Source organism: Chiloscyllium plagiosum, unplaced genomic scaffold, assembly GCF_037043375.1.
Source record: "Chiloscyllium plagiosum isolate Xiang-an unplaced genomic scaffold, Cpla_swu_hap1 HiC_scaffold_15, whole genome shotgun sequence".
Classification (NCBI taxonomy): Eukaryota; Metazoa; Chordata; class Chondrichthyes; order Orectolobiformes; family Hemiscylliidae; genus Chiloscyllium; species Chiloscyllium plagiosum.
In genome coordinates, this window is record NW_028270153.1 from 70,886,909 (window position 1) to 70,907,965 (window position 21,057).

Here is a 21,057-nt window from a genome sequence, read left to right on the forward strand (position 1 = left end):
CAATTGGGATTGTACTATAGACACTCTAGTTTGCAGGAAATTGAGAAACAAATTTGTTGGGCGATCTCAGTTATCTCCAAGAATAATAGGGTGGTCATGGTAAGGTATTTCAACTTTCCAAACATAGACTGGGACTGCAATAGTGTTAAACGTTTAAATGGACAGGAATTTGTTAAGTACGTACAAGGCAATTTTCTGATTCAGTAGGTGGATATACCTAGGAGAGAAGGTACAAAGCCTGACCTACTCTTGGGAAATAAGGCAGGGCAGGTGACTGGCATGTCGGTGGGGGAGCACTTTGGGGCCAGTGACCATAGTTCTATTAGTTTTAAAGTAGAGATGGAAAAGGATAGACCAGATCTAAAAGTTAAAGCTCTAAATTGGAGAAAAGCCAATTTTGACAATATTAGGCAAGAACTTTCAAATGTTGATTGGGGGTGGGGGGCGAATGTTCGCAAGTAAAGGGGCAGCTGGAAAATGGGAAGGCATCAAAAATGAGACTATCGAGAGTCCAGAGACAGTATATTCCTGTTAGGGTGAAAGGCAAGGCCGCTAGGTGCAGGGAATGCTGGATGACTAGAGAAATTGAGGTTTTGCTTAAGAAAAAGAAGGAAGCAAATGTCAGACAGCAGAGATCAAGTGAATCCTTAGAAGAGTATAAAGCAAGTAGGAGAACGCTTAAGATGGAAATCATGAGGGCAAAAATGGGACATGAGATAGCTTTGGCAAATAAAGTTAAGGAGAATCCAAAGCGAATGTATAAATACGTTAAGGACAAAAGAGTAACGAGGGAGAGAATAGAACCCTTCAAAGATCAGCAAAGCAGCTTTTGTGTGGAACTGCAGGAGACGGGGGAAATATGAAACGGGTATTTTGCATCAGTGTTTACTGTGGATGAGGATATGGAAGATAGAGAATGTAGGGGAAATTGATGGTGACATCTTGAAAAATGTCCATATTACAGGGGTAGTAGTGCTGGATGTCTTAAAACACAAAGATGGATAAATCCCCAGAACCTGATCAGGTGTACCCTTGAACTTTGTGGGAAGCTAGGGATGTGATTGCTGTGCCCCTTGTTGAGATATTTGTATCATCGATAGGAACAGGTGAAGTGCCAGAAGACTGGAGGTTGGCTAACGTGGTGCCACTGTTTAAGAAGGGTGGTAAGGACAAGGCAGGGAACTATAGACCATTGAGCCTGGCCTCAGTGGTGGGCAAGTTGTTGGAAGGAATCCTGAGAGACAGGGCTTGCATGTATTTGGAATGGCAAGGACTGATTAGGGATAGTCAACATAGTTTTGTGCATGGGACATCATGTCTCACAAACTTGATTGAGTTTGAGGAAGTAACAAAGAGGATTGATGAGGGAATAGCGTTAGATGTGATCTATATGGACTTCGGTAAGGCGTTCCACAAGGTTCCCCATGGGAGACTGATTAGCAAGGTTAGATCTCACGGAATACAGGGAGAACTAGCCATTTGGATACAGAACTGGGTCAAAGGTAGAAGACACAAAGTGATGGTAGAGGGTTGTTTTTCAGACTGGAGGCCTGTGACCAGTGGAGTACCACAAGGATCAGTGCTGGGTCCTCTACGTTTTGTCATTTACATAAATTATTTGGATGTGAGCATAAGAAGTATAGTTAGTAAGTTTAAAGATGACACTAAAATTGGAGGTGTAGTGGACAGTGACGAGAGTTACCTCAGATTACAACATGAACTTGATCAGATGGGCCAATGGACCGAGAAGTGGCAGATGGAGTTTAATTCAGATAAATGCAAGGTGCTGCATTTTGGGAATGCAAATCTTAGCAGAACTTATACACTTAATGGTGAGGTCCTAGGGAGTGTTGTTGAACAAAGAGACCTTGGAGTGCAGGTTCATAGCTCCTTGAAAGTAGAGTCACATGTAGATAGGATAGTGAAGGAGGCGTTTGGTATGCTTTCCTTTATTGGTCAGAATATTGAGTACAGGAGTTGGGAGGTCATGTTGCGGTTGTACAGGACATTGGTTAGGTTACTGTTGGAATATTGCGTGCAATTCTGGTCCCCTTCCTATCAGATGGATGTTGTGAAACTTGAAAGGGTTCAGAAAAGATTTATAAGGGTTGGAGGATTTGAGTTATAAGGAGAGGCTGAACAGGCGGGGGCTGTTTTCCCTGGAGCATCGGGGGCTGAGGGGTGACCTTATAGAGGTTTACAAAATTATGAGGGGCATGGATAGGGTAAATCGGCAAAGTGATTTCCCTGGGGTGGGAAAGTCCAGAACTAGAGGGCATAGGTTTAGGGTGAGAGGGGAAAGATATAAAAGAGACCTAAGGGGCAACTTTTTCGCACAGAGGGTGGTACGTGTATGGAATGAGCTGCCAGGGGAAGTGATGGAGGCTGGTACAATAGCAACATTTAAGAGGCATTTAGATGGGTATATGAATAAGAAGGGTTTGGAGGGATATGGGCCAGGTGCTGGCAGGTGGGACTAGACTGGCTTGGGATATCTAGTCAACATGGACAGGTTGGACCAAAGGGTCTGTTTCCATGCTGTACATCTCTATGACTTTATGTCTCATCAACTTGATTGAGTTTTTGGAAGTAGTAACAAAGACAATTGACGAGAACAGAGAGGTAGATGTGATCTACGTGGACTTCAATTTGGCATTCAACAAAGTTCCTCATGGGAGATGGTTTAGCAAGGTTAGATCATATGGAATAAAGGGAGAACTGTCTGGTTGGATACCAAACTGACTTGAAGGAGGAAGACAGACGGTGTTGGTGGAAGGTTGTGTTTTAGACTGGAGGTCTGTTAACAGTGGAGTGGTACAAGGATCGGTGCTAGCTCCACTACTTTTCATTATTTATATAACTGATTTTGATGTGAACATAAGAGGTGTAACTAGTAAGTTTGTAGATGAGATCAAAATTGGAGGTCAAAAAGTGTGACATTGGAAAAGTACAGCAGATCCAGCAGCATTCAAGAAGCAACAGAGTCTATGTTTTGAGCATAAGCCCTTCAACAGGAATGAGATGTAGTGGACAGCAAAGAAGGTTACCTCAGAGTACAATGGGATCTTGATCAGATGGGCCAATTTGCTGAGGAGTGGTAGATGGAGTTTAATTTAAATGAATGTGAGGTGCTGCACTTTGGAAAGACAAATCAGGGCAGGACTTCTACACTTAATGGAAAGGAACTGGAGTGTGTTGCTGAACAAAGAGACCTTCGAGTGCAGGTCCAGTGAAGAGGCGTTTAGTGTGCTTTCCTTTATTGGTCAGAGCACTGAGCATATGAGTTGGGAGGATATTTTGCCACTGTCGGAACACTGTGCAATTCTGGTCTGCCTCCTATCAGCAGGATGTTGCAAAACTTCAGAAGGTTCATAAATTATTTACAAGGATGTTGCCAGGGTTGGAAGGCTTGAGGGATAGAAAGAAGCTGAATAGGCTGGGGTTGTTTCCCCTGGAGTGTCAGAGGCTAAGGGCTGACCTTATAGAGGTTTAAAAAAAATCATGAGGGGCTTGGATGGGGCAAATAGATAAGGACTATTCCCTGGGGTGGGGAGTCCAGAACTAGAGGGTATAGATTTAGGGTGAGAGGGGAAAGATATAAAAGGGACCTAAGGGGAATCTTTTTCCAGACAAAGGGTGGTGCATGCATGGAATGAGCTTCGAGAAGAACTGGTGGAAGCTAGTGCAATTGCAACATTTAGAAGACATCCACCTTAACTACTCTCCCAGGCAGTGCATTCCAGACCCTCTCCACCCACTGTGTGAAAATATTTTCCTCAAACCCCTCTGAACTTTCTGCCTTTCAACTTAAAATTATACCTCCTTGTTATTAACCCTTCAACCAAAGGGGGACAGTTGCTTTCTATTCACTCTGGTCATGCTCCTCACAATCTTCTACACCTCTATCAGGTCTTCCCTCAACCTTCTCTGCTCAAAGTAAACAATCCAAGCCTCTCTGTACCGCTGCAACGCTCCATCCTAGGTAACATTCTGGTGAATCATCTCTGTACCTCATCCAGTGCAATTACATCCTTCAGATAGTGGAATGACCAGAACTGCACACAATACTTCAACTGTGGCCTAACCGAAGTCCTGTACAGCTCCGTTATAACCTCTCTTTTTTCATTATCTATGCCTTGACTGATAAAGGCAAGAGTCCCATTTGCCGCCTTAACTACTTTATTAATCTGTCCAGCCACCTTCAATGATTTGTGGACAAACACTCCAAGATCCCCCTGTTCCTCTGGGCTTCCTAGTATCCCTTGTCTCGTTATTTCTTCCAAAGTGCATCACTTCGCACTTATTAGAGTTAAATTCCAACCTACACGATCTGCCCAATCTGTGTATATCCTTTTGTAACCAAATGACTACTTTCTCACTGTGAACTATACGGCCAATCTTCGGCCATCCGTAAGCTTAATAATCATCCCTCTCTGTGGATGCCAGACAAGCTTTGAGTCAGGAGGCTTCCTACCCTCTGACATGCTCTTGTAGATTCAGTGTATATATGGGTAGTCCTGTTCAATTTCTGGTCAATGGAGTCCCTGGTTTGATAATCTTTTGCTGAGGACTGACCATTCGTCCTCAGTGAGAAGGAACAGTAAACGTGTATATTCTTTGCTGTGGACTGACCGTGATGAAGGGTCCTGCCTGAAACGTCAACTCTCCTGTTCCTCTGATGCTGCTTGACCTACTGCGCTTTTTCCAGTTACACATTTTTTCAATTCAGTTGATCACAGGGAATTCAGTTATGCCAATACTATCAAATGTTAAAAGTTGATTTTCTCTAGCCACGTACCTAAAAATCTTCTATATGATGAATTGGTCATTGGTTCAAAAGGCATCCTGGTCATTCCTAGCTCTGCTACAAGAAAATTTCCCTCTTAGCTTCACTGCGAAGTTCCAGGTGTGTCAACTGGTGTGCCAATAAATGGCTCCTGCTTTCAGAAGGTGTTATTATACACTAATATTGTCTGTACAGCAGCAAATAAAATTCCACAAAATGTTGTTTACATCAGCAAACAACATGTGAAGATGACAGACACTGGCACTGACAACCAGGAGGCCACCATCAATGGCTGTGACCCCTCGAGGCTGACTATTTGCTGTGGAAGAGGCGAGGAGGAATGAAAAGCTTTGTTGGTTGGAAAGAGGACAGAAAAAAAGTGAGATAAGTGGGCACACATTCAGCCCACTAACTTCCTCTACAGTAAGTATGATTTGGAGGTGCCAGTGTTGGACTGGGGTGGAAAAAGTTAAAAATCATACATCATCAGGTTTATTTGAAAGTACAAGCTTTAGGAAGGCTGATCCTGTCCCACTAGCTACCTGAAGGAGCCGCACTCCAAAAGCTTATACTTTCAAATAAGCCTATTGAACTATAATCTAGTGTTGTGAGATTTTTAACTTGGCAGTAAGTATGACAGAGATTGCCATGCCAAAATAGGTTTGTGACTCAGCAGGTGATGCTTAACACAAAGTTGACCGTCATGGCACAAATCATTGTCATGAGACAGGAGAAAACTAATACGAATTTGGTATTGTCCATTACTTCTTTGCTTTAGTAATTTCAGTTTTAATGCTGCCCTGGGATTTATTTGAACATCATGGTACCCCTTGAATGCTATTACATTATGCTTGCTTAATAACTGCACTTATGGACAAAGATCCATATGTAATTGAAAAGTTAATGACTGCACTACGCACTCCAATTTCGTACACATTTCACACTCGGGGGAAATTTTTACCAATTCTTGCATCGATAAAATTTAGATAGTATTTGGTGGAAAAGCGGCCAGATTATGTAGAAAATCTCACATACAGCACTCAAACTAAAAATCACTACTCAATTCTTTTCGTTTTTAGTTATTTCATAGGTTTAAACTTTACACAATTAAACGTTTCAAGCAGAAATTATTCCATAATATGGAAGTCATTTTTGACAGCCAATAAGCAATTATAGAGGGCAGCATGGTGGCACAGTGGTTAGCACTGCTGCCTCACAGCGCCAGAGACCCGGGTTCAATTCCTGCCTACTGTCTTTGTGGAGTTTGCACATTCTCCCTGTGTCTGCGTGGGTTTCCTCCAGGTGCTCCGGTTTCCTCCCACAGTCCAAAAATGTGCAGGTTAAGTGAATTGGCCATGCTGAATTGCCTGTAGTGTTGGGTGTAGGGGAATGGGTCTGGGTGGGTTGCTCTTCGGAGGGTCGTATGGACTTGTTGTGCCAAAGGGCCCGTTTCCACACTGTAAGTAATCTTAAAAAAAAAGTCTTCAGCAAAATTCGTACAATTGACACAAGGATTATTAGATTAGATTAGATTAGATTAGATTACTTACAGTGTGGAAACAGGCCCTTCGGCCCAACAAGTCCACACCGACCCGCCGAAGCGCAACCCACCCATACCCCTACATTTACCCCTTACCTAACACTACGGGCAATTTAGCATGGCCAATTCACCTGACCTGCACATCTTTGGACTGTGGGAGGAAACCGGAGCACCCGGAGGAAACCCATGCAGACACGGGGAGAATGTGCAAACTCCACACAGTCAGTCGCCTGAGGCGGGAATTGAACCCAGGTCTCTGGTGCTGTGAGGCAGCAGTGCCACCGTGCCGCCCTATGTTAGAGATATATCCAAGCTTTCTTTGTTTCAATCTTAAATCATTAGTTTTAAAGGGGCAGAAGTGGATGCGCTGAGTACTTACTACATGAAGAGACCTGCGTGGGACTTTTAACATGCAGCTTATATCATTGATAATACCATCAAGAATCATTTGTGATCCAAACAACTGTGATTCATTGTAGTACAGGTCTCTGAAATAAAAATCACCAGAATGAGAATGCAAGCTGATAATGCACAGCTGATATAATAAGCTGCTTCATCAAAGAAATGCTTTCAGGTCAATCATGATGGTGCTGAGAGGACTGTAGAATTTCAAATATTCTAATCTTGTTCAAAAATGGATATATGATGGTAAGCTCCGAAGCTACAGACCAATCAGTTTTATTTTGGTGATAGGAAAGATTTTAAAAATGATACTTAGTTGTGATAAAACTGTGATGCGTATATACATATTTTGACATCATTTACTGTGAGCTTGGTTGTTGGATTTCGAAGGTAAATATATAAATTGTCCATGTATTAGAAATTAACAATTGGGTTAGAAAAGTTATAATTCCAAGTGAGAGGATGTTACTCAGAGTTCATAGGGAACCACCCAGACAGCGTAGGGAGAAAACTTTCTGGACTTTGATTTTAATATTCTTTCATTGGTATGGGGAGCTATTCAGGAGAAATTTTTCATGAGGTGGTATATAGTGAGCAACATTCCTAAGAAAAGGGGTTAGCTCATGAAACTGTCTTAGAATAAGCAGTTATTATTAACCTCAGACCAGTGTATTGTATATAGTCGGTGAAAAATAAGTGATTAAGCATGTTGAAGTTTATTAAAAAAAGGAACTGAAGCTGAAGCAGAGATAGGAGAGCATTGAAAGGAAACTAAGGCAGGTGCATAATAATAATTAACGAAGTTATCGACAGTTCCAGTTGAAATTCTTACTTTCAGCCTATCAAAGTAATAGAATGAATAGTTTCTCTTTCTTCCTGGGAAATGGACTGAGTCTTGCTAGAACTACAGCACTAGATGGTCTTAGAATGGCAACAATATTGTAAGCTGCATCAGGGCATATTGCACCTAATATTTCGGGACCTCATCCAATACCAGAGCATAGGATCTCTCACATTATGTTTATAATCTAGTGGTCCCAACTGTTAGGAAGAAATGTCTACTTGATACAAATACTGGAGATGTGAGATTCTCAATAGGAATCTGGCTGGATAGATCACAATTTGTTTCACCAAAGTGATCTTTTACTAAAACATAAGCTGTTGCAATTTTTGTTTTAATAATAAATCAATGTTTTGTTAATAATAGAAACGAAGATAAACAATGGAGTACTTCAACACGGGGTAAACCCTCCAGCTTTATTTAAAACAGCAACACAAAAGATTTATCCCGGGCAGTAATCTGTGAATATTCGAGAGGCCAAGAACTAGTTAAAGTAAAAGTAACAACTTTATTTTTTGAAGTATAACAGAGAATAATTAACTAACAACTATTTACAACTCCTTCTTCTACCCTATCTTTTACCTTCCCTCTAAAATACAAGTCCAATAAACCCCCGGTTATGGTTTACCAAAATTCAACTTTTCCAAAACCAGCCTGATGTTGAATCTACTTTTCTTCATCTTTGGGATTTCCGCTTCACAAGTTACTGATCAATAAAGGTACCTTTAAGAGCGCTATTCTTTGGGCAGTCTGCAGATGTCGTTGGCTTGGCAGTTCTCCTCCCAACTGTTCAATTTTTCCTGGTCTTATACCTCCAAAGCATCAGCTTTTAAGATTGCCAATATACTAAATTCAAATTGGACCGGAGTCTGTATATTTTGGGGTATAATTTAAAGTGATTGGCCCAATTCGAATCTGTTTTGAGGTTTCCAGGCAACCTTCTACCCTAGCTACTGAACCACAGCTATTATATCTTGTGCTGTCAGGTAGGTCTGCTAGCTTTTAACACTCAAAACGGTACAGTACACCCACATCTTCATAACAGGGGTAAATAACACACTATTCCCTTCTAACAGTATCAAAAGTTTTGAATTTCTGATGCAAGCACTTATTATAGAATGAGCAGAGACAACAGCTTTGTACTGGAATCAATACATCCTGATACAGCTTATAAACATTGTTGTAATTCTAAGAATATCTATATTATACTTCTAGCAAAACCCAGTCCAGCTTATCTCTAAGACTTATCTTTTCTGTTTGTTTTAATACTTATGGGCTTGAAGTGATTAAAGCTTCAACTTGTCTGCTGGCCTTATAAATGACTCGTTAATTTTTATTATGTTCCTCACTTTGTTTCCTTTAAAGACCACGAGCTCTGACAATATTCCAGCAATAGGCTTGAAGACTAGTGCTTCAGAACTTGCAACACCCCCTAGCCAAGCTATTATAGCAAAACTAAAATACTGGCATCTACCCAAAAATGTGGAGATTGCCCAGCTGTGCTCTGTACACAAAAAGCATGACAAATACAACCTGGTCAATTATTGTGCTTTCAACGTACTATTGATCATCAGCAAAATGATGTGAAGTGTCATCAACAATGCAACCAAGTGGCTCATAGAAAGAAATCATGTGTTCACTGATGCTCAGACCGGATTCTACCAAAGACTCTCACAGTTCATGACTTCATTATTACTTTGATGTTAACATGAACAAAACAGCTGAGCAGAGGTGAAGTGAGAATGATTGCTTTTAACATCAAGGCATCCTAGCTAAACTGCAGTTAGTGGAAATCAGAGGAAATTCAATAAGAGTTGCTCAATTCAATATTCTGGTCCAATCTGGGCTCCAAGTCATATCATTCTGACTTAAACATATATTGTAGCTAGCACAAAGGATTTCAACTTCACTGAAGGGGTTTATTGACTTTTGCTGATAACTGGTAGCCAAATTTTATTTATCTTACTGTATCAATTTTCAATACAAGATGACATATATATGATACAGTACAAATAATACACAGACATGCTTTTGCTAACTTCCAAGTTATAACTATTTTGAAATATCATCTCAACTTAGTCACCTTTTCGTTGCGTAAGTATTGCTCTGCACCAATTTGTAGATCATCGCCAGAGCCTTAAGTATTAGAGCTGCAAGGCAAAAGTGATTAGTGCCAGAGACATGTTTCTTCTGAAAACTATCATTCTGCATGCATTTTTAATGGCCTAATACAGGTCATAATTGCCACACATTCATTCCCAAATCTAAGCCTCTTAGATAACTTCATTATAACTTCGAACATTGACGTAGGATCAGAATTTGACAATTTTATTCAAGTTTTTACAGTTTTTCTGGAACATTGAATTGTCTTAATATTTCACACATGAACATTAAACACTTATGTATAAGCACCTTTGAAAATATTCCAAAGCATTTCTCAACTTATCACAAGGATATGGACATTAAATCAAAGAAGGACAAATTCTAAGTGACCAAAGGCTTGGAGGTAGGTTAGAATAATGGTGTTAAAGGACGAAGAGGCAATGGAGAGGTAAAGAGTTGAAAGAAATGCCAGCAAAGCATGCACAAGAGTTCACAATCAGAAGACTGGTGAGTTGGGAGGCAGGACAGGATTGTACATGTTGGGGCAAGTCCAAAAAACCATATACACACAAATACAACATATACATGAGAATTCAAAGTTTGTGCGAAGATTTGTAGCTCGGGTGCTCGTTGTTGTGGTTCTGTTCGCCGAGCTTCTGTTCGACTGCACAAAACACTATATAGGACAAACAGGAAGACAGCTAACAATCCGCATATATGAACATCAACTAGCCACGAAACGACACGACCAGCTATCCTTAGTAGCCACACACGCAGACAACAAGCAACATGAATTCGACTGGGACAACACTACTATCATAGGGCAAGCCAGACAGAGAACAGCCAGGGAATTCCTAGAGGCATGGCATTCATCCACAAACTCCATCAACAAACACATCGACCTGGATCCAATATACCAACCACTACAGCGGACAGTTGAAACTGACAACCGGAAGCGGCAGGGACAGACCACTATAAACACCGGAGGAAACATCAAAGAAGCGCTTCGCAGGAGGCTCCCAAGCACTGATGGATGTCGCCTAGCCAGGGGACGAAACGTTTGCAACAAAAACTTCCAGCTTGGCGAACAGAACCACCATACATGAGAATGCTAGATTTAAAATGCTGGGAACAATAACATGAGATTAGCAGGATTCATGCAGCATGTGATATGAGCTGTAGAAGTTTGGACAAATGTTTGTAGCATGAAGACAGGTGGCGAAACAATTAAAACTTAAAGTGACTGGCCCGGTTGTGCACTTAGATCCTGTGCAGACCAGTGAGCTGGAGTATTTGGAGACATCTGAGGTTCCCACCTGTTTCAAGATGACCTATCAGCCTGGTACCAAAGAAAAATCAGGTTTGTGCCTTAACTACCCAGTCACTCTGACATCCACCATCATGAAATGCTTCAGAAAATTAGTACTGGTATACATCAATTCTAGCCTCCCAGGCTGCCTTGATCCACTATAGTTCACCTACTATCGCAACACGTCCGTGGTAAATGCCATTCCCCTCGACCTACACTCATCCCTGGATGTGGATAACAAGGACATCTGAGTCAGCCATCCTATCAACTCACTTTACCGCAACCTTCCACACCATAATTCTAATAAAACTCATCTCCAAACTCCAAGACTTTTACCCCTACTCTGCAAGTGGATCCTCAACTTCCTGACATACAGACCGCAATCAGTAATGATAGGTGACAACACCTTCGCCACAATAATCCTCAGCAAGTTGCCCTGCAAGGTTGCATACTCAGCTCCTTACTACACTCCTCGTATACTTGCAGCTATGTGGAGAAGTTCGGCTCTAATTCCATTTACAAGTTTGCTGATGACACCACATAGTGGATCAGATCTCAAACAATGTTGAGACAGAGGACAGGAAAGAGAAAGTCAGCTTAATGGCATGGTGTAAAGAAAACAATCTCTCCATCAAAGTCAGCAAAATGAAGGAGTTGGTCATCGACTTCAGGAAGCAGAGTGGAGGACATGCCACTGTCTGTATTAATGGTGCTGAGGTGGAGTTGGTCAAAAGCTTCAAGTTCCTAGGAATAAATATCACCAACAGTCTCTCCTGGTCAATCCACATTGATGCTACAGTCAAGGAAGTACACCAACGCATGTACTTTCTCAGAGGAAAATTTGACATGTCCACAATTAATCTAAACAATTTTTAATTGATGCACCATGGAAAGCATCCTATCCTGATGCAGCACAGCTTGGTATGGCAATTGCTCTGCCCAAGAACACAAGAAGTTACAGAGAGTTGTGAACACAGCCCAGTCCATCATGAAAGCCAGTCTTTTTTCCAATGACTCCATCTACACTTGCCACTACCTCAGGATCGCAGCCAAGAAAATCAAGGACCCCCTTCCACAACGGTTATATTCTGTTTCATTGGCAAAAGTTAGAAAGGTATGAAACGTGCACCAAAATCTTCAAGAACAGCTTCTTTATCGTTATCAGACTTATGAACAGACTTCTCATATCAGAACTGATCTTTCTCTGCACTTCCACTATAGCTGTCACACTGTATTCTGCATTCTGCTCTATTATCCTGATGTACTAATGTAAGGTATGATTTGCCTGATTAACATGCAAAACATTACCTTTTACTGTATCTTGGTACAGAGAACAGTACAGCACAGTACAGGCCCTTTGGCCCTCTATGTTGTGCCGACGTCTTATCCTACTCTAAGATCAAACTAACCGACATACCCTTCGTTGTACTACCTTAAATGTTCCTATCCAAATGTCGCTTAAATGTCCCTAATGTATCTGACTCTCATACCACTGCCGGCAGTGCATTCCATGGACCCACCACTCCTTGTGTAAAGAACCTACCTCTGACACCTTAACACGATGCCCCAGTGTGACTGCCATTTCTGCCCTGGGAGAAACGTCTCTGGCTATCCACTCTATCTATGCCTCTCATTATCTTGTACACCTCTACCAAGTCGCCTCTCATCCTTCTTTGCTTCAATGAGAAAGCCCTAGCTCCCTCAACCTTTCTTCATAAAGCATGCCCTCCAGTCCAGACAATATCCTGGTAAATCTCTGCACCCTCTCTAAAGCTTCCACGTCTTCTTTACAATGAAGCGCACAGAACTGGACACAATATTCCAAGTGTGGTCGAACCAGGACTTGATAAAGCTGCAGCATAACCTAGTGACTCTTAAACTCAATCCCCCTGCTAAGGAAAGCCAACATACCATACGCCTTCTCAACAACCCTACCAACCTGGGTGGCAACTTTGAGGGATTTATGGATGTGGCCCCTCTGTTCCTCCACAATGCCAAGAATCCCGCCTTTAAACCTGTATTCTGCATTCAAATTCAAATTCAACCTTCCAAAGTGACAACAATAAGTCAAATCATGTCTGGAAATGGGCTGAGGCAGGACTGCACTTTGGTTGATGTTACAATGGTTAACGAACTCGCACATATGATGCAAGACACTTCATAAGCTGAATGTGAAGTCAAACAGTAGGATGAGTTTGTGAACAGATTTGAGACAGTGACCTGGAGGGCAGTGAGTCAGTGTTAAGGAGATGGATTAGTTGAAATGAATGGCCTGTTTGTGCCATATCTCCTCTAACAAGTAGAAACCCCAGTTTGCACTCTCTCTAAAACCTTTACAACCCTCTTAAAATCAGTCCCGGTGAGCCCAACTGAAACCTTTTTTTTAAATAAATGGTTTAGCAAAGATTTCTTACTTTCGTACTCTACACTTCTATTAATAAAGCATAGATCCTGTTGGCACTTTAACAGTTTTTATTTTTACTAACAAATATAACGATATGATTATATATACCCCAAGGTGTCGCTGTTCTTTCCTGCTTTTCAAAATTTGGACCATTTGTCCTCCTTATTGTTCCTACTATACTGCACCATCTACCATTAAGGGGAGGCAGTGGCATGTTTACTAATGTTTCTGGACTAGTAACCAGTGGTGGGCAAGTTGTTGGAGGAAATCCTGAGGGACAGGATGTACATGTGCTTAGAAAGGCAAGGACTGATTCTGGATAGTCAACATGGTTTTGTGCGTCGGAAATCATGTCTCACAAACTTGATTGAGTTTTTGAAGAAGTAACAAAGAGGATTGATGAGGGCAGAGCAGTAGATGTGATCTATATGGACTTCAGTGAGGCATTCGACAAGGTTCCCCATGGGAGACTGGTTAGCAAGGTTAGATCTCACGGAATACAGGGAGAACTAGCCATTTGGATACAGAACTGGCTCAAAGGTAGAAAACAGAGGGTGGTGTTGGAGGGTTGTTTTTCAGATTGGAGGCCTGTGACCAGTGGAGTGCCACAAGGATCGGTGCTAGGTCTACTACTTTTCGTCATTTATATAAATGATTTTGATGTGAGCATAAGAGGTATAGTTAGTAAGTTTGCAGATGACACCAAAATTGGAGGTGTAGTGGACAGCGAAGAAGGTTACCTCAGAATACAACAGGATCTTGATCAGATAGGCTAATGGGCTGAGAAGTGGCAGATAGAGTTTAATTTAGATAAATGCGAGGTGCTGCATTTTGGGAATGCAAATCTTCGCAGGACTTATACACTTAATGGTAAGGTCCTAGGGAGTGTTGTTGAACAAAGAGAACTTGGAGTGCAGGTTCATAGCTCCTTGAAAGTGGAGTCGCAGGTGGATAGGATAGTGAAGGAGGTGTTTGGTATGCTTTTCTTTATCAGAGTATTGAGTTGGGAGGTCATGTTGCGGCTGTACAGGACATTGGTTAGGCCACTGTTGGAATATTGTGTGCAATTCTGGTCTCCTTCCTATTGGAAGGATGTTGTGAAACTTGAAAGGGTTCAGAAAAGATTTACAAGGATGTTGCCAGGGTTGGAGGATTTGAGTTATAGGGAGTGGCTGAACAGGCTGGGGCTGTTTTCCCTGAGCATCAGAGGTAAATAGGCAAAGTCTTTACCCTGGGGTCGGGGAGTCCAGAACTAGAGGGCACAGGTTTAGGGTGAGAGGGGAAAGATAAAGAAGAGACCTACGGGGCAACTTTTTCATTCTGAGTGTGGTACGTGTACGGAATGAGCTGCCAGAGGAAGTGGTGGAGGCTGGTACAATTGCAACATTTAAGAGGCATTTAGATGGGTATATGAATAGGAAGGGTTTAGAAGGATATGGGCCAAGTGCTGGCAGGTGGGAATATCTGGTCGGCATGGACGGGTTGGACCGAAGGGTCTGTTTCCGTGCTGTACATCTCTATGACTCTATAACCCACAATCCAAGACGACTTATGAAATATACATCTGATCCATGGCAGATGCTGAAACGTGAATTAAACAAAGCTAGCTGGATGGGTACCATGTAACCATTGTTGTGAAAACCCATCAGTTTCATTAATATTCTTTAGGGCAGAAGGTCTGTTAACCTTACCTGGTGTAACCAACTAATGATTCCAGATCTATGTGGTTTATTTAACTGCCCTCTACAACGGCCCTCACAAGCCACTCAGGTCAGAGTATCATAGAATCCCTCCTGTGTGGAAATAGGTCCTTTGGTCCAACAAATCCATACCGACCCTCCGAAGAGTCACCCACCCAGACACATTCCCACTACCCTATTACTCTACATTTACTCCTGGCTAATGCATCTAACCTACACATGGCCAATTCACTTAACCTGCACATCTTTGGACAGGGGGAGGAAACCCGAGCACCCAGAGGAAACCCATGCAGACATGGGGAGAATGTGCAAACTCCACATAGACTGTTGAGGCTGGAATCAAACCAGGTCCTTGGCACTGTGAGGCAGCAATGCTAAACACTGAGCCACTATGCCACGCTGAAGATCAAAGAGCAATTAGGAACAGGCAATATGTGCTCCCTCAGCCAAAGATGCCCTTATTTCACATATGATTAAAAGGAATACATATCCAAATTCAGACCTTCCCCTTCCCCACTTAGTTTCCAGACCTCCTCCTCTACGCTAAACCCCACATAGTTTTACATGCCCAGCAGATAGAAAGCAATTGTGAAGAAGAATAGTTCAAGTACATCACCAAACACACATGCAAGGCTAAGGTGGGAAGGTTCACATTTGACCACACATGCACGCAAGCTTTGCAAGTAATTACTCTATATTTATATTAGCAGTATTGCTGCAATAATTACTTACCAAACCTGTGGATTGATCTGGGACACTCACATTTCACTTTGCTCATAGCAGAATCAGATACCATTTGCAAACCAACATTGCCATCAAACCTGTTAAAATGAAAAATATGTCTACATGAGGTATTGGGTTTTTTTTATTAGCCTTCTCTTATTTTTCAGACTTCACCAATCACATTGTTTACTTTTCATGTGTTCTTAATGTCTCACAGCAGATGATATTAAAGTCAGAATTTAAACACGTGAAGATTCACCACTGTATTACAAGGCCTAAACCATATTTCTATGCCCTCTCTGAATTCAATATGTCTTTCTGTGACACAGAGTCATAGAGTAACAGTATGGAAACAGGCCCTTCGGCCCAAACTGGTCTCTGCCCACTCAGCTAGTTCCAATTGCCCACATTTGGTCCATATCCCCCTAAACCCTTCCCATTCACATACCTATCCAGATGTTTTTGAAATGATGCTATTGTATTTGCCTCAACCCAATTTTTCTAGCAGTCCATTCCACACACATACCACTGTCTGCGTGAAATAGTTACCCCTCAGATCCTTCTTAAATCTTTCCCCTCTCACCTTAAACTATGCCCTCTAGCTTTCAATTCCCCATTCCTGGGGGAAAAAAGACGATATGCATTCATCCTATCTATGCCCCTCATGATTTTATACACCTCAAGAAGGTCACCCCGTATTCTCCTACGTTCCAAGGAATAAAGAGATACCTTGGCAAACCTCTTCCCATAACTCAGGTCTACACGTCCTGGCACCATCCTTGTAAACCTTCCTTGAATTCTTTCCAGTTTAACTATATCTTTGGTCTAACAAGGTGATGAAACCTGTACACAATACTCAATTGCAGCCTCACGAGCGACTATACAACTGTAACATAAGGTCCCAACTCCTTTACTCAATGCCTCGACCGATGAAGGCCAGCATGCTAAATGCCTTCTATCAACCTATGACATAGCTTTCAATGAACAATGTACTTGCATTCCTAGGTTCCTCTGTTCCACAAAGCTCAGAATCATGGAGATGTGCAGCAGGGAAATAGACTCTTCGATCCAACTCATGCCGACCAGATATTCTAAATTAATCTAGTCCCATTTGCCAGCACTTGGCCCATATTCCCCTAAACCTTTCTTATTCATATGCCCATCCAATGCCTTTTAAATATTCTAATTGTACCAGCCTCAATCACTTCCTCTGGTAGCTCATTCTATTCAGGCACCATCAGCATGAAAAAGTTGCCCCTTAGGTCCCTTTTAAATCTTTCCCCTGTCACCCTAAACCTATGCCCTCCAACTCTGGACTTCTGCACCCCAGCGAAAAGATCTTGACTATTTACCCTAACTATGCCCCTCAGCCTTTTATAAGCCTCTTTAAGATCACCCCTCAGCCGCTCCAGGTAAAACAGCCCCAACTTGTTCAGCCTCTCCCTATCACTCAAACCCTCCAACGGGCAACACCTTTGTAAATCTTTCTCTGAACCTTTTCAAGTTTCACAACATCCTTCCAATAGGAAGGAGACCAGATTGCACACAATATTCCAAAACTGGCCGAACCAATGTTCAGTACAGCCGCAAAATGACTCCCAACTCCTCGTCTCAATGCTCTGACCAATAAAAGAATACCAAATGATTTTTTCACTATCCTATCTTTTTGCGATTCCACTTTCAATGAACTATGAACCTGCATTCCAAGGTGTCTGTTCAGCAACAAAGCCCAGAACAGTACCATTAAGTGTATAGGTCCTGACCTGACTTGCCTTTCCAAAATGCAGCACCTCACATTCATCTGAATCAAACTATCTGCCATTCCTCAGGCCATTGGCACATCCAATAAAGATCCTGTTGTACTCTGAGCTACTCTCTTCGCTGTCCACTACAGCTCCAATTTTGGGGTTATCTGCAAAAGTATTAAGTATATCGGTGTTCACATCCAAATCATTTATATAAATGACGAAAAGCAATGGCCCAGCATAGATCCTTGTGGTACACCACTGGTCACAGACTCCATTCTGAAAAGAAACCCTCTATCAGCATCCTCTGTCTTCTATCTTCAAGCCAGTTCGATATCCAAATGGCTAGTTCTCCCTGTATTCCATGAGACACAACTTTGCTAACCAAGGTACCACAAGGAACCTTGTCAAACTCCTTCCTAAAGTCCATATAGTTAACTTGTACTGCTCTGCCCTCATTAATTCTCTTCGTTACTTCTTCAAAAAACTCAATCAAGTTAGTGAGACATGATTTCCCATGCAGAGAAAGGGAGGACTGTAGATGCTGGAGATCAGAGTCAAAAACATCCTGATGAAGAGCTTATGCTTGAAACATCAACTCTCCTGCTCCTCGGATGCTGTCTGACCGGCTGTGCTTTTCCAACGCCACATGTTTTGACTATGATTTCCCACACACAAAGCCATGTTGACCATCCCTAATCAATCCTTGCCTTTCTACATGCAAATCCTGTCCCTCCAACAACTTGCCTACCACTGATGTCAGGCTCACCGGTCTACAGTTCCCTGGCTTTTCCATACCATCTTTCTTAAATAATAGCACCAAATTAGCCAGCCTCTAGTCTTCAGCACTTCACCTGTGACTATTAATGATACAAATATCTCAGCAAGGGGCCCAGAAATCACTTCCCTAGTTTCCCACAGAGTTCTAGTGTACACCTATCTGGTCCTGGGGATTTATCCAGCTTTATGCATTTTAAGACACCTAGCATCTCCTCCTCTGTAATATGGACATCTTTCAAGATAGCACTGTCTATTTCCCCACATTCTGTACCTTCCATGTCCTTCTCCACAGTAAACATTGATGCAAAATACTCATTTAGTATCTCTCCCATCTTCTGCCGTTCCACATTGGCTGCCTTGCTAGTCTTTGAGGGGAAAGTGAGGACTGCAGATACTGCAAAGATCAGAGTTGAAAAGGGTGTGTTGGAAAAGCACAGCAGGTCAGGCAGGATCTGAACAGCAGGTGAGTTGATGTTTTGGGCACACGCCCTTCATCAGGAATGCCATATTCCTGATGACTGGCTTATGCCCAAAACGACGACTCTCCTGCTTCTCAAATGCTGCTTGACCTGCTTTGCTTTTCCAGCACACTCTTTTCAACACTGATCTTTGAGGGGCCCTGTACCCTCCCTAGTTACCCTTTTGTCCTTAATGTAACTATAAAATCACTTGGGATTCTCCTTTACCCTATTTGCCGAAGCTATCTCATGCCCCCCTTTTGCCCTCCTGATTTCCCTCTTAAGTCAACTCCTACTGCCTTTTCTTAATTAGATATTTTTATTTTCTTCTTTACAAAATTATAAAATTACAAAAACATGAAAATATACCATTATAACAAAAAACAATAAATGAACTATACTACTCTATAAAAGAACTCACAATTACACTCATTACACGTGAATAAACAAGTAAATAAATAACGCCGCTCAGTGTAACAAGACCTGAGCTCTCAACCTTCAAGAGCATCAATTATTAAATCCACATTTGCTCGAAATTGCTCCTCTCAAGATTTTAGGTTTATTCAACAAACCATGGCTCGACAAAAGCCCTAATTAAAATGGTGGACTGATCTGGTTCCAAATAATTCAAAAAGGGCTGCCATGTCTTATAAAAATTGTCTGTTTTCTGGTGCACCATGTCTGTAAGAAAGTCCAAAGGAATGTGTTCCATAATTAACTAATGCCACCCCGACAGACCCAGGGGGTTATCAGACACCCAGCACATCACAATGTTCTTCCTCGCACAAAAGGTGAGGATGCCAAAAAGCTTTTTTCCATGCACACCTAAGGGAGATAAATTCAGCAAACCCAGAAGAGAAACCAGGTCCACCTTGACTTTGGTCCCCAAGATCCTCTCTGTTACTCGTCACAGTGAGTGAGGGTATCTGTATTTATTTTATATTTGGGGCACATTGAAGATGCACCCTGCCTAAATTTTGCCAGACTATCTGAGGCCAGATGAGCCCTATAAAAAATCTTTAACTGCATAGCATAGGTCCTATTACATCTCAAAATCCTCCTCGTATTCTCACAAACGTCCTCCCAAGTTTTTGGAGAGATCTCCACACCTAACACTCTCTCCCAGACCTATCGTAATCACTTAATGTCACCTGAGGAACCTCCCCCCAACAAACGATAGAGTGCATTCACTGAAAGAGTGCTCTTAGCCTGAAGCACCCTCGTTCTGTATCAGATCTATAACACTCAGTCAAAAGTGTAGTCTCTTTTCGGATAAAATCTCTGATTTGAAAAGAACGGAAGAGGTCCTAACTTGATAGTTCATACTTATGAGTAATTTGATCAAATAACATTAACATTTCATCTTCAAACAGGTCACCCAAACAAGAGACTCCCCTATCCATCCAGGACTTAAACCCAGGATCCATTGTTCCTGTCCAGAAACCTGGCATACCAACTGAGAGAGTATGGAAAGAAGTTTTACACATATTACCCTCCATCTGTCTCATTGCCCTCCATGCTTTTACAATATTAATAACTACTGGTTTGTGGCAATGTTCCGCAACTATCCTCATTTTGTCCAGAAACAACGGGTCAATAAGAGGACACTTTGCCTGAGAGGCCTCAACGTCCAACCATATCGACGCTGAGTCCTCAGAGGCCCAATCACTCTCAAAAGATAGAAGGGAACTCAATTGATATCTTCTGACATCGGGGAGATCCACTCCTCCCAACCCCTAGAGCACCTGCAATTTTGTAAGGGGCCACTTGTGGTGCCAAATAAAAGAACTAAACCAACCACTTAATTTGCAAAATGTTTGTCTAGGAAAAAGCAAGGGAAGCTTCTGCAGAGGGTATAATAAGTGAGGAAGAACATTCATTTTAATAAGAGCAACTTGACCTAGCCACGATATTGGAAGGGCCTCCCATCTTAGAAGGTCTTGTTTAACAAATTTGTCAAACAAATGAACAAAATTAGCCTTGACTAATTGATCAAAACTAGAGGTAACAGAGGCGCAAATAAAGAAAGCCTTCCTGTACCCACTTAAAGGGGAACCCACCTTCATCATCTGGTATTCCCCAAAGACCTCACCTTCCCCACCAATAGGCATAGCCTCCGATGTTGAAAAATTGATCTTGTAACCTAAGAAAAAGCCAAATGAATTAATACACTGTATCAAATAGGCCACCGAAACTGCCGGGTTCGAAAGAAAAACAAGAACATCACCCGAAAATAATGTGATCTTATGCACCTTCGACCCTACCT

The 21,057-nt window shown here is 41.9% G+C and overlaps 1 protein-coding gene across 1 annotated transcript in view; it reads right to left on the minus strand.

Moving 5' to 3' along the window:
• spo11 (SPO11 initiator of meiotic double stranded breaks) overlaps positions 1-21,057 on the minus strand; it is an 81,597-nt gene that overhangs the window by 37,585 nt on the left and 22,955 nt on the right. Inside the window, exons 3-5 of the mRNA XM_043676980.2 lie at positions 15,818-15,906; positions 9,653-9,719; positions 6,706-6,814 (exon numbers count right to left, since the gene is read on the minus strand). Coding sequence (XP_043532915.1) covers positions 6,706-6,814; positions 9,653-9,719; positions 15,818-15,906 — 265 coding nt within the window. The remainder of the gene's footprint in view (positions 1-6,705; positions 6,815-9,652; positions 9,720-15,817; positions 15,907-21,057) is intronic.